The sequence below is a fragment of the Benincasa hispida genome, chromosome 3 (assembly GCF_027475165.1).
Source record: "Benincasa hispida cultivar pf3 chromosome 3, pf3_genome.v1.1, whole genome shotgun sequence".
In the NCBI taxonomy this organism is placed as follows: domain Eukaryota; kingdom Viridiplantae; phylum Streptophyta; class Magnoliopsida; order Cucurbitales; family Cucurbitaceae; genus Benincasa; species Benincasa hispida.
The window spans coordinates 28,829,236-28,843,502 of NC_143480.1; the positions used below are offsets into that span (position 1 = coordinate 28,829,236).

At 35.7% G+C, this 14,267-nt stretch overlaps 1 protein-coding gene across 3 annotated transcripts; it reads left to right on the plus strand.

The window, feature by feature from the left end:
• Positions 1–1,963: 1,963 nt before the first annotated feature.
• Positions 1,964–11,392, plus strand: LOC120073899 (SCARECROW-LIKE protein 7-like). Of its 3 annotated transcripts, none has more exons than XM_090312471.1 (3): positions 1,964–2,139; positions 2,263–4,132; positions 11,270–11,392. In XM_090312471.1, exon 2 carries the CDS (start codon positions 2,283–2,285, stop codon positions 4,107–4,109), a length of 1,827 nt encoding a protein of 608 aa, XP_090168597.1. In that variant the 5' UTR covers positions 1,964–2,139; positions 2,263–2,282; the 3' UTR covers positions 4,110–4,132; positions 11,270–11,392. The 3 variants fall into 3 exon arrangements, with proteins under 3 accessions (XP_090168597.1, XP_038882738.2, XP_038882737.2); XM_039026810.2 differs by lacking the exon at positions 11,270–11,392 and adding an exon at positions 4,302–4,455; XM_039026809.2 differs by lacking the exon at positions 11,270–11,392 and having other exon boundaries at positions 1,966–2,139; positions 2,263–4,256.
• The last annotated feature ends 2,875 nt before the right edge of the window (positions 11,393–14,267 follow it).

Here is a 14,267-nt window from a genome sequence, read left to right on the forward strand (position 1 = left end):
TCAAAGGCAAAGTGCCTTGTGAAAGTGAGGTCATCAACCGTTCAAAAAGAACATGTTATTGTTTTAATAAAGCATTCACTTTGCCCCTTTTTTCTTCTCATTTTTTTTACCTTTCCACTGTCTTTTTTACTCCACCCTTTATCCCTAATCACCCTCCCCCAAAACCTAAAAAGTGTGCCTCCCCACAAACAATTATTATAAATAAATAAAATACACACACATTTTTTTTTAAAAAAAATAAAGCCATATGTTGTGGTTGAAACTAACCATTAGATTCATCAATTTGGTCAATATGGTAGGACTCATTAGTCAATTTCTAACCACATTTTTCTACCAAAACTGCCTCTCTCTCTATTTCAACTTTAAAATCTACAAAATACAAAATACAAAATCAAAAGCTGAGAGGATTAGCAACATCAATAACAAGTTTTACAAGGAGATAACTCGTAATTCTTGCTAATTTCTAATAGTATGTTACTATGATTAATTTGAACTTTATCTCACATCAATAAATAAAATCAAAGTATATATAATTAATAAAATATTGTCTCTACTGAAACTACTGACGCATTGAAATGTGCGATAATATAATTTAATCCGAAAAAAATATGAGGACAAAAATCTCATGTCAGAATAAATATTGAGAAAAATCGTGTGTAGTGAAAGATGAAGGATTTGGATGAGTGTAAGTGTTAGGGCTCACGATAGTGTAGGAAAAAAAATATTTAACAAAGTTGCTTGCCACGACGTGATTGACTTAAGATTTTAGTTTGGTGGTTTAATAAGAAAATTTTAAATATTATTATAATGTTTAGGTTAAAATATTATTATAGATTAGTTTGATTAATTTTAATCATTATATTTTCAAATGTACAATTTTAATATTTATATTTTCAATAAATTTAAAGGTTAAAAATATCAATTCAATCCTTATATTTTGAAATTTGTACTTTAATCCATCTACTTTCAAATGTCTATTTTTAGTTAATGTACTTGCAAGATATCTTAAATTTAGTCCATATTGCTACTTTATTGTGGAGTTTTTAGAAAATTTGTTACTATCATTAATATTCTTATCATAGAATTTGAAAATATATGATTAATATTATCTAACCAGTATTAATTTTAAAAAATAAATTTCAAAGAGTCTAAATTTAAAATTTATTGAAAGTCCATGAACTAAAATTAAACATTTGAAAATATATGGACCAAAATTGAAACAAATTTCAAATTACATGGATTAAGATGGTATTTAAACTTATCTTAAATTTAATCTCTACATTGACTCTTTCAAAAAAAAAAAAAAATATTACATATTAGAAATTTTATAAACTTTGAAAACATATTCTGTATTTTCTTTTATGAAAATTATTACTATAATCGAATTAATTTTTTTAAAAAAATACTTTAAAGGATGAATAATTGAATAAACTCGAAATTAGACATCATAATAGTATTATACTTTTTTTTTCCTTATAAATTTAAATTTAAACAATTAACCACGTTGTAACCAAGTTGAGGTAAAATTTTGAAATTGGAAAAGGGAGTTCACGTGAAACGGCGAGTTTTAGGTGACACATCTCTGCTTCTATAGCAATTAAACTGACAAATACAGCACTGACAATCCCCAATCTCCTTCTCCTTTCACTCTTTCAAATTTGGACGGACACGATCTTCTGACCACCTTGCGTCATCCGACGGCGCTCTCGAGGCGACTCTTAAATTGACGTGTCACTCTGAACTTGGCTCTCTGGTCCCCACTTCTCCTTGTCAGTTTCCCCGCACTGAGCGGGAGCCACTCCACCTCCCCCTCCACGTGGACGCCCATCATCCGGTCTCGTCAGATCCCCACTGGTCCCCACCTGCCACGTCCTCCCTCATTCATTCAACTCTTCTGACTATTTTTCCTTCAATATTCATTTATTTTCTTCTCTTGGCACACTCACACTGGGCCCACTCTATACTCTACTCTAGCTCCCTTGGGGGAAACTTTCCTTTTCTTTTCTTTTCTTTTTTAATATCTTCTAATCTATCTCTGAGTTTACTCTCTCTCTTTCTCTCTCTGTTCTCTCTCGTATAAACAGCCTTACCGACGACCTCGCCGCCGTGATCTGTTCATTACCGGCGACTTCCAATTCTGTATGTGTTCCTTTTCTTAATATCTTTACTCAGACTTTGATTTTAACTACTTATGAGTCGCAATCGCTAACTGACTTTTTTTTTTCGTTTTTTTGTTGCATGTTTGGGATGGTGTGACTGTAGATTTTTGTTTTGGCCGGAAAATGGCGAATATGTGTGCCGATAGTGGCAATCTTATGGCGATTGCTCAGCAAGTCATGAAGCAGAAGCAGCAACAGGAGCAGCAGCAGCAGCACCCACAGCACCCGCCGCAGCAGCTCACTGGACCCTGTACTTTCGGTCTGAACCCATGGAATGGTCCGAACCATGCTCTATCCGCTGCTCCAGATTTGGGATTTGGACTTCCTGGTGCTGGATTTTCCGACCCGTTTCAGGTGCAGAGAGTGGTCGACGGTGGAGAAACGAGCTTTCAGTTTTCGAACTTGGAGCACCATTCTCCTGCTTTCAGATTTTCCGATTTCGACGGCGGTACTGCTGCAGAGTTTGATTCTGATGAGTGGATGGAGAGTCTAATGGCTGGTGGAGATTCAACGGATAGCTCTAATCTTCCTTCTGGATGCGACGCGTGGCAGTCTAATTCAGATTTTGCTTTCTACAGTGTCGATCCCTTTGTCCCCTGTCCCAGTCGTCTCACCATCCCCTGCTCTTCACCCTCTGATCTTAACAGAGTCATTTTCCCTGACTCGCCCAAAAGTGAACCCGCCGTTGAACCGGCAGTGGTCTCGTGGACCGGGATTCACCCAGCGACTCCATCGGCGGTGGTTAAGGACATTCAAGTCTCCAACCCTCCCCTTGCCATTCTCAAGAGTGAAGATAACGGCGGTTCATCGAGTACTGTAGAGACTGAATCGACTCCGCCGCTGCTTAAAACCCTAATTGAATGTGCTCGACTTTCCGAATCGGAGCCAGGTCGAGCGGGGCAAACGTTGATTAAGCTTAAGGAATCGTCATCGGAGCACGGAGATCCGACGGAGAGGGTCGCCTTTTACTTTCTGGAAGCCCTTTCCCGGAGATTATCACTTCGATCGAAGAATCATTCAGTTTCTTGCGGATCCACTTACGAAGATATTACACTCTCTTACAAAGCACTCAACGACGCTTGCCCTTACTCCAAATTCGCCCATTTGACTGCAAATCAAGCTATCCTCGAGTGTACAGAGAATGCAAGTAAGATTCACATAATTGACTTCGGGATTGCTCAGGGAGTTCAATGGGCGGCGCTTTTACAAGCTCTTGCAACCCGATCCACCGGAAAACCAACCGGAATTCGGATCTCCGGCATTCCGGCTCCGATGCTTGGTAACTGTCCGGCGACGGGGCTGTTCGCAACGGGTAACCGACTAGCCGAGTTTGCAAAGCTTCTGGAACTAAACTTCGAATTCGATCCAATTCTCACTCCAATCGAAGAACTGAACGAATCATCCTTTCGAATCAACACAGACGAAACCCTCGCCGTGAATTTCATGCTTCAATTGTACAATCTCCTCGACGAACCTCCTCGCGCCGTTCTCAAAGTTCTACAACTAGCCAAATCACTGAACCCTAAAATCATAACCCTCGGCGAATACGAAGCGAGCCTAAACCGGGTCGGGTTCTTCAACCGGTTCAAGAACGCACTCAGATACTACTCAGCCGTGTTCGAATCACTGGACCCAAAACTACCTCGCGACTCAAACGAAAGGCTGCAACTGGAAAAGCTCGTACTCGGCCGGCAAATCGGCGCCCTTGTGGGACCGGAATCGTCACCGGGAGCGAAAACCGAACGAATGGAAAACAAAGAAGAGTGGAAAATGTTAATGGAAAATTCTGGATTTGAATCAGTAAATCTCAGCCATTATGCGAAAAGCCAAGCTAAAATCCTGTTATGGAAATACGATTACAGCTCTGAATATTCATTAATGGAATCCTCAGGGTTTCTCTCGTTGGCATGGAACGAAGTCCCAATCATTACAGTTTCTTCATGGCGTTGAAAGCAACAGCTTCAAAGCCTCAGGTAACCGTATTTGTTTATTACATTATTATAAAATTGTTCCCTTTTTGCCTATTCCCTTTTCTGTTCTGTAAAAAAGAATGACATTTAAGATTTGAGAATCACATACCGCCATTCACGATCTTAATTTTGGTGCTCGTTTTAATTTCCTTAACACGAATTTTTTTTTTAGGTAAAGAGAAAGCGAAGGGACTTTTAGAATTAATTAAATAGAAAATTGAGATTGATTGATTGTGTATGGAATATGGACCCCTTGGTTTTTTGTGATCTGTGTGTTTGTGTTTTGTTTTACTAGGCAATGCCATCAGTTTATGTCTTCATTTGCACCGACTGTCCGGTAGTAACCGCTTCTTGCTTTTTAAATTATGTTTTTTAGATGGGTCCTTTTCTTCAATTATTTTTGCTCGGATGTCCTTTTTCGATAAGGAATATTTCTAATTTTAGGGGAGAAAAGAAATATAATGAATAAAGGGTTTTTGGACATTAATTTGGAAAATAATTGAGTACATACGTCGATAAAAGGCTTCTTCTGGTTAAAATTTGAAACTTATTTAGGGAAAAAAGAAACGTATTCAACAATATTTTATTATTTTTTCGTATTGAATGCGTCTCTTCACTAAAATAATAAAAATAAAATAAAAATAAAGGATGCGTCTCTAGAAGCATCTCTAAATAAAATAATAAAATATTTTTGCTATTATTTTTTTCATTCTTTTAACAATCCGAAACTCAACTCTTTCATTACTTATGTTTTTCTACAGTTAATAATATTTCATTTGTTTAATTCTAAATCATTCTTACCTTAAATCAACTATCTCACTAATCTCGTTTTTTATTTTGATAGTAATATTACTCGTTTTTTAACAGTATAAACAATAATGTTATTTTGAGATTAAGAAATTTCTATGATTAATTTGATATACTCAGCAATAATTTTTAATTTCAAATTATTGTTTTTGTTTAAAGTTGTTAGAAACTTATGCAAAAATATAGATATTAACTTTCGACTATTGTAAATAATATTCAAGGTTCTCTAGGATGTGTTGTAGACTACAAATACATTTTCGTAATTGAATTTTATTAATAAATTTAATCATATGTACAATATTCTTTATTCACGACTGGATGAAGATATTCTATTATGCCTAGATCGGTCATGTTGAGTGACATAGTGTCCAGGATTGTCACGCCCTCTTACACTTTGTAACATCTCGAATTTTAGGAAAATTGAAGTTAATTATCTAAAATTATTGAGTTTAAATTTTCCTTTCATTTGGAAAATTGGGGTTAAATTGAAATAATTGAAAAACTTTTATTGATTAAATTGAATTTAATTAATTAGATATTTGAATTGATTATCTTGAAAATATTGAATTTTGTTTCCCTTTGATTTTAGATTTTAGAGCCAACTAAGAAAAAAAATTAAAGAGATAATTAATTTCATGTGGTTTAATTGATTTAAATATTTAGAAGGATTTAATTTGTATCAAATTGATAGATTTTATGCCTTTTAATTTTGGTTTTTGAAACCTAAATTAAGATAATTTGAAAAGTTAATTGATTTATAAATTTAATAGACTCGTTGGAGATTTTACAGATATTATGATAAAATATTTTATTTATCTTTTCAAAATTTGAAAAAAAAAATAAAAGAATTGAGATTTTTTCGAAATTAAATGGGAGTGAAAAGAGGCCAAAAATTGGGGAGAGAGCGATTCGGTTTTCCAGCGACAGCTTCCACAAAATTGTTGATTGTCGGAGTTTGAATCGTTGGATCGTGCTTAAATTTGGTTGTTCGAGACATAGAATTTCATTTTGAACGACTGGATCGTTGTTTGAAGCTCTGGTTTGTTCTGCTGAATAAAATATGTAAAACTAGAAATTCCCCTTCTCTTTCACCCTCACAAACCCTCCTCATGCAATATCCTCACTACCAGCCGTTAGCCTAAACAATTTATGTCGTCCGACAGCAACACCCGCTCCCTATCTATGGTAGCCACGAGCCGACGCACCATCTACTGCCACTGCCCGATCTTTGCTGGAATCTTGAGAAAAACCTTGGATAAGACTTATTTTCCTTATAATTTGGAAGGAGAAATTCACCCATTTGATTTTGGGTTAAATCAGCAACCTCTCTTTGGTGTGAAACTTAGATTCAAGATTTGGAAGTTTTGAGGCATTGACCATCAAGTTAGAGACCATTTTGTTTTGCAGAAAATTGGTGAAGATCAGTAAGTTTTGTAAGTTGTTGGATGGTTATTCTTTTGGGTTGAGCTTAATGGTGGAAAATTAAGTTATTGATTTTAGATTTAATTCTTGATCAGATTGGCTAATTGAATCAAGTTTTGGAATTTGTCTTGAACCAACCCACAACTTTAGGTTGATTCAAGTATGCTAAAGAAATTCTAAGGAGATTTTGTTTTGCGTTTTTACTAAGTTGAGGTAAATGATACTATTACCGGTGCCTTCGTGCCAGGCGACCTAGATTAGACCTATAAAGTTACTTTGTGGACTCTGGAGCATGATTTTGTTTGTCATTATGTTTTGCTTGTTGCATGGCAGTTACTAGTATTATGAGCATGTTCAAATTTCTAATCAGTACTAATATTATGTATGTGATGCATGAATAGACCAATAGAGCGGTTTATTGTCTCGCCTTGACGCATGTTTTTATTATGTTTGACGGTGTGTCTACGGGCCGCTAGACATGCGTGAACCGACAAGTTTACGTTCATGTTATTATCATGTTTGACGGTGTGCCTACGGGCTGCTAGACATGCGTGAGCCGACAGATTTACGTTCATGTTACTTTTATTTTCATGTTTCATGTTTTGACGGTGAGCCTACGGGCCACTAGACATGCGTGAGTCGATGGGTTCACGTTCATGTTATTATCATGTTTGACGGTGTGCCTACGGGTCGCTAAACATGCGTTTCAAGGCAAGATAGTACGTCTTTTTGTTTTCCTTTCATCATAAAAAATCGATGCAGCTGTATGAGCCACGGGCTATCTTTCTTTGCTCGTGGATGCATAGTCTTATCCCGATAATGGGATCACTTACTGAGTATTTTATACTCAACCTTTATTAATTTATGTTTTTCAAGTAATGATAGGAACAGACCAGTGGGTGACGAGAGAGACCTGTGATCGTGCAATATGGGACATGTAAATCGCTTCCGCTCAGTTTACGTTTTCAAGCTATTTAAAAGTTTTGATTTGAAACTCAATGTTGGTCAAAATTTTATTTATTTAAGTTATTTTTTTTCTTCATTATTTTAGGTGCCCCGAATAAAGGTATTACTTATTTTTTTTTAATTTATTTTGGATAACTGTCTTTATTATTTTTATGAAATTTATTTTCCTCAATGGTCAAAATATTTTGAATATAAATGTGTAATTATGAGTAACGACCATTATCAGAGTACTCAAAAGGTCGGGTCGTTATAGTTGGTATGAGAGCCAAAGTTTTAGGTTCTGTAGATTGACTTACGATGTAAGTCTTGGTTTTGTGTCTCTTGTGGCTATTCACGGATCAAGGTCCTCGCCAGGTATGTTCTTTCATTAAATGTTTTATGGAAGATGTGTTTAAATGCCTTCATGTCTAAGTTTTATATATTGACTAATTGTTATTGCTAGTTTAACGACCTGAAAGAAGTTAATATGAGATTACTATTTTGTTTTGGTGTTATGGAAAGAAAGAAGGATCATAATAAGACCATTTGGCGTTAGTTTAATTCATGGAAGGATTGTTAGAAACGGACATATATTTCTATTCAGGGATATTGAAACCTGATAGAACTATGAAGTGTTATGCACTTATGACATGAAAGAAAGAAATGGATGTATTTGGTTAAGTTATAGAATAAGGTAGGTGAAATGGAAATTCACTGAGGAATAATGTTAAGTTTTGCATTACGAGAATAAGACTAGTGGTGCTACAAGAAACTTTATCACAAGCCACACGTGCTTAGTTATGAGATTAAAGTTTCTTTATAAGATAAAAAAAGAGGTGAAGAAGAGACTATAAATTCTATTAAGGATTACTAGATATTAAAGTCAAAATGTTCCAAGAAAATTTTTGAAAGGATTAATAGGTCATGATCACTTTCAGGTATTGAAGTTGGAGGAGCGAGTAATGTATGGTGTTTTGGTTCTTTATGTAGCGTGCCTAAAAGGAAGAAGAATTACTAGAAGGAGCATAAAGCGATAGCATGAGGAACTGTATACAAGACCTAGGTAAGATGAATTAGTCGAGGAATGCCAAGATGATTGAAATTATAGTTGCCTTTGGATCGGAGAAATCGAGTTATTGGATTGAAAATTCTTAAGGTGCTTGGGTTTGAACTATGTGTTTGTCGCAATGAAAAGACTCAAGTTTAATTAACCATACCAAGAGGAAGGATAAACGTTTTGAAGTTTAAAAGCAATGTTATCTTGTGGGGATACCCTACTAAAGTTCCAAGTTTGGAATGAAATTTTAGATTTCTGGAAAAGGTTATAAAGGGTCACATGTCTTGGTTTGGGAATTATGTATCACTCGGAAAGTAAAAAAGTGCACTTTCAAGTTATTGATTAAGCAAGGATAAATATGAAGAAAAATAATAGTAATTAAGGAAAGGTTTTATTCATTCAGGGAGATAAATGGAAATTAATGTGTTCAAAACTCCCAAATAGTTAAGTATGGTTTGGATTTTAAAACATGATATGGGTGGATACAAGGTGTTGGTTTTAGTGTAAAGGAGGAATCTCTTATTACCATTTGGAACTTTGGACTGCAGTAGGCATTATTCGGGGAAAAAAAATATAGCTTGCTTAGGTTGTTGGATTGTAGACTGTGGAAAGGGATTCGAACAGTCACATGTTTTGGTATAGATATATTTCACTAGGAAAGTGAAAAAGATCCTCTTGGATTTATTGGCCTTGGAAAAGATAAGGGAAGATGAAAGGATTTGAAAATATATATATATTTGTTGTTTTGAGAAGGTAACGGGAATTAATGTCTTGAGATTAAGAAAAAAGGTTTGGTTTGGTTCCAAGATAGGAAATATGTGTTTACGAACCTTTAGAGTTGGTATAAACAATCTCGTTACAATTTGGAACTATGGATCTTAGTATTTGTTGGTTGAATGGATATCCTGCCTAAGCTATTGGTCATGGAAAACAATTTTAGCATGAGAATTTGATTAAGCTAGACTATCACGCGTTGGAAGAGTGCTTAGCAATCTTCTTCAAATTATAGTGGAGTCGAAGGAAATAATGTTTTATGAAAGGATGTTTATTAGCAATAGTTGTTAGAAACTATGGAAATGGAAGGGGTAAGGCCTCGTTAAAGAAGGGGAAGACGTTGAAAGGTATTAGCAAGATTTAGAGGTTTTGATTGTGGACACGAATATCTAGAACAAGGAATTAATGAAGCCATCGATTTAATTTGAAGGTGAAAGTAATCTAGCTCCAAGTAAGAAACAAGTTATATGAATATTAAGGTTGAGTAAATTTGAAAAGTTAATTGATTTATAAATTTAATAGAATTTTTGGAGATTTTGGAGATATTGTGATAAAATGTTTTATTTATCTTTTCAAAATTTGAAAGAAAAAATAATAAAAGAATTGAGATTTTTTCGAAATTAAATGAGGGTGAAAAGAGGCCGAAAATTGGGGAGAGAGCAATTCGGTTTTTCAACAGCTTTCACAAAATTGTCGATTTACATAGTTTGAACCGTTGGATCGTGCTCAAATTTGGTCAGTCTGTTCGAGACATATAGAATTTCATTTTGAACGGTTGGATTGTTGTTTGAAGCTCTGGTTTGTTCGTAATTTCTGCTGAATAAAATCTGTAAAACTAGAAATTCCCCTTCTCTTCCACTATTGCAAACCCTCCTCATGCAAGACCCTCACTACTAGCCGCTAGCCTAAACAATTTAGGCCATCCGACAGCAACACCCGCTGCCTATCTATGGTAGCCACGAGGCGACGCACCATCTACTGCCACTGCCCGATCTTTGCCAGAATCTTAAAAAAAACCTTGGGTTAGACTTATTTTCCTTATAATTTGGAAGGTGAAATTCACCTATTTGATTTTGGGTTAAATCAGTAACCTCTCTTTGGGGTGAAAAAACTTAGATTCAAGATTTGGATGTTTTGAGGCATCGACCATCAAGCTAGAGACCATTTTGTTTAGCAGAAAATTGGTGAAGATCGGTAAGTTTTATAAGTTGTTGGATGGTTATTTTTTTGGATTGAGAGTAATAGTGGAAAATTAAGTTATTGATTTTGGATTTAATTCTTGATCAGATTGGCTAATTGAATCAAGTTTTGGAATTTGTCTTGGACCAAGCCACAACTTTAGGTTGATTCAAGTGTGCTAAAGAAGTTCTAAGGAGATTTTGTTTTGTGTTTTTACCAAGTTGAGGTTAGTGATACTATTATTGGTGCCTTCGTGCCAGGAGACCTAGATTTGACCTATAAAGTTACTTGGTGGACTCTGAAGCATGATTTTGTTTGTCATTATGTTTTGCTTGTTGCATGACAGTTACAAATATCACGAGCATGTTCATTTTTCTAATCAGTACTGATATTATGTATGTGATGCATGAATAGACCACTAGAGTGATTTTATGTCTCACCTTGACCCATGTTATTATTATGTTTGACAGTGTGCCTACGGGCTGTTAGACATGCGTGAACCGACAGGTTTACGTTCATGTTATTATCATATTTGACGGTATGCCTATGGGCTGCTAGACATGCGTGAGCCGACTGGTTTACGTTCATGTTACTTTTATTTTCATGTTTCATGTTTTGACGGCGAGCCTATGGCCGCTAGACATGCGTGAGTCGATGGGTTCACATTGATGTAATTATCATGTTTGACGGTGTGCCTACGGGCTGCTAGACATGCGTGAGTTGAAGGCTTCACGTTCATGTTATTATCATGTTTGACGGTGTGTCAACGGACCACTAGACATGCGTTTCAAGGCAAGATAGTACGTCTTTTGGTTTTCCTTTCATCATAAAAAACCGATGCAGCTGTATGTGCCACGGGCTACCTTTTTTTGCTCGTGGATGCATAGTCTAATCCCGGTAATGGGATCACTTACTGAGTATTTTATACTCAACCTTTCTTAATTTATGTTTTTCAGGTAATGATAGGAATGGACCGGCGGGTGACGAGAGGGACATGTGATTGTGCCATATGGACATGTAAATCACTTCCGCTCAGTTTACGTTTTCAAGCTATTTAAAAGTTTTGATTTGAAACTCAATGTTGGTCAAAATTTTATTTGTTTAAGTTATTTTTTTTCTTCATTATTTTAGGGGCCCCGAATAAAGGTTTTACTTATTTTTTTATTTATTTTAGAAAATTGTCTTTATTATTTTAATGAAATTTATTTTTCTCAATAGTCAAAATATTTTGAATGTAAATGTGTAATTATGAGTAATGATCATTATCAGAGTACTCAAAAGGTCGGGTCGTTACACACTTGATGGTTGACTTTCCTTTCCAAACTATATACCCTTACTACGTTGTCGATATGTCACATACTGGTCATGGATATTTGGATGGACATGTGAAGTTTGTCATTCTTCCATGCTTACCATACTGAGGGTTGTTGGAAAAAATTCAAATGTTGAGGGGGAGGATATCATCGAAGTATGTGTAAAATGATCGAGTGGCGTTGTTGGATTCATTCCGAACATTAGGTCGAATAGGAACATCCTTATGTCTTGCTGGATCACCTTGTTCTTCAATTGGAACATCACCATCGATATATCGAGGTGAGTCTACGCAAGGCTCTTTGAGTAGATATTGGCAAATTTGGAAGCTCAACCTGAAAAATAATTGAATAACGAGTTAATGACTTTAAAATTTATTTTGATGTGCAATGAAGAAATAAAATCAAACAATCATAGTAAACAATAAACTCATACCAACAAGTGATAAGATGCTCATGCTTTAGTTATGTACCATCTGCTCACAGTGGAATACCATTCAATATATCCAGGCTCAGTACCTACATCGTTGTTAATAGGAGGTTCATTAACAACCCAACTCTATCGATTTTCCCATATTGAAATTTGAGGAGCCAAATATACAATCCAATCTCGCTCATGCCAACCCCTTAGATCGTGTGAATGAAGTCAGGCGTCTGTGTTGTAAGGTTGAGGAATTTATTGCAACATTCCAAATTGACGCATCACACGATCTGGGTGACACCACTCCACAACGAAGAAGCATATGAGTGGACATTTGGATGTCCATATATCATTACCATTGAGATAGTATGGTGACGATAGTTGGATAAGATGATTATATGGCTCCTAAGTAATTTGCATGCATATGTGTCAAAAAATGAATTAACCAGAAGATTGAAACATTATGAATATATGATATATGAATGAATAAAATACTACTTGGTTAGGCATATGTGTATCGAGTATGTGCCTATATTGTACTAGAACATGCTTAGATGCTCTAATTACAGAATAGTTGTCATTCCATCTATAAAAATCAGAAGTTGAATTTTAGCTATTAATATTTCATAATGAACACAACAATAATGAGATAAATATGCTCACCTTACTGCAAGTGATCTGTCACCTAAGTTATACTCGTATGTATGGAGTCATCGAGGCGCTAAAAGAGGAAATCGATCACATGCCCAAATTTGTGCCCAAATTTGTAGCAATAAAAGTGGGCATGCAATGTCTTTTCTATCTATAACTGCACCCTTGCATAATTTCCTATACAACCATGCAAGACATCCAGCGCCCCAACTGTAAGTTCTGGCAATATCAAAATCCACCAAGAGAGGAAGATACATCAGGTTCATTCCGCTGTTGGATTTGTCGGGAAATACCATTGATCAGGTCCCTAAATTATGACTGGAAACAACTTTGTGCCCTTCTTTTAGGTGTAACCACGAATGACGTCGTTCTCCTGACGTATCCAACAGTGGAGTGCACTTGATGTATCTTCCTCTCTTGGTGGATTTTGATGTTGCCGGGACTTACAATTGGGGCACTGGATGTCTTGCATGGTTGTATAGGCAACTATGCAAGGGTGCAGTTATAGATGGAAAAGACATTGCAGACCAACTTTTACTGCTACGAATTTGGGCATGGGATCGATTTCCTTTTCTAGCGTCTCAATGACTCTATAGATACGAGAATAACTTAGGTGACAAACCACTTGTAGTAAGATAAACATATTTACTTCATTATTGTTGTGTTTATTATGAAATACTAATAGCTAAAATTCAACTTCTGATTGTTGTAGATGGAATGACAACTATTCTGTAATTAGAGCACCTACGCATGTTCTAGTACAGTATAGGCACATACTCGATACACATATGCCTAACCAGGTAATATTTTATTCATTCATATATCATATATTCATAATGTTTCATTTTTCTGGTTAATTCATTTTTTGATATATATGCATATAGATTATTTGGGAGTCATATAATCATCTTATCCAACTATTTCTACCATACTGTCTCGATGATAATGAGATATGGACATCTAGATGTCCACACATATGCTTATTCGTTGTGGAGTGGCATCACCCAAATCGCGTGATGCGTCAATTTGGGATGTTGCAACAAATTCCTCAACCTTGCAACATAGACACCCGACTTTATTCACACTATCTAAGAGGTAGGCATGAGCGAGACTGGATTGCATATTTAGCTCTTCAAATTTCAATCTGGAAAAATCGACAAAGTTTGGTTGTTAATGGACCTCATATTAACAACGGTGTAGGTACCAAGCCTGGATATATTGACTGGTATTCTACTGTGAACAGACGGTACATACCTAAAGTAGGAGCATTATATCACTTGTTGGTATAAGTTTATTGTTTACTATGATTGTTTGATTTTATTTTTTCATTGCACACCAAAATAAATTTTAAAGTCATTAACTTGTTATTCAATTCTTTTTCAGGCTGAGCTTCCAAATTTTCCAATATCTGCTTAAAGAGCCTTGCGTAGACTCACCTCGATATATCGATGGTGGTGTTCCAATGGAAGAACAAGGTGATCCAGCAAGACATGAGGATGTTTCTATTCGACCTAATGTTCGGAATGAATATCCAACAACGCCACTCGATCATTTTACACGTACTTCGATGAT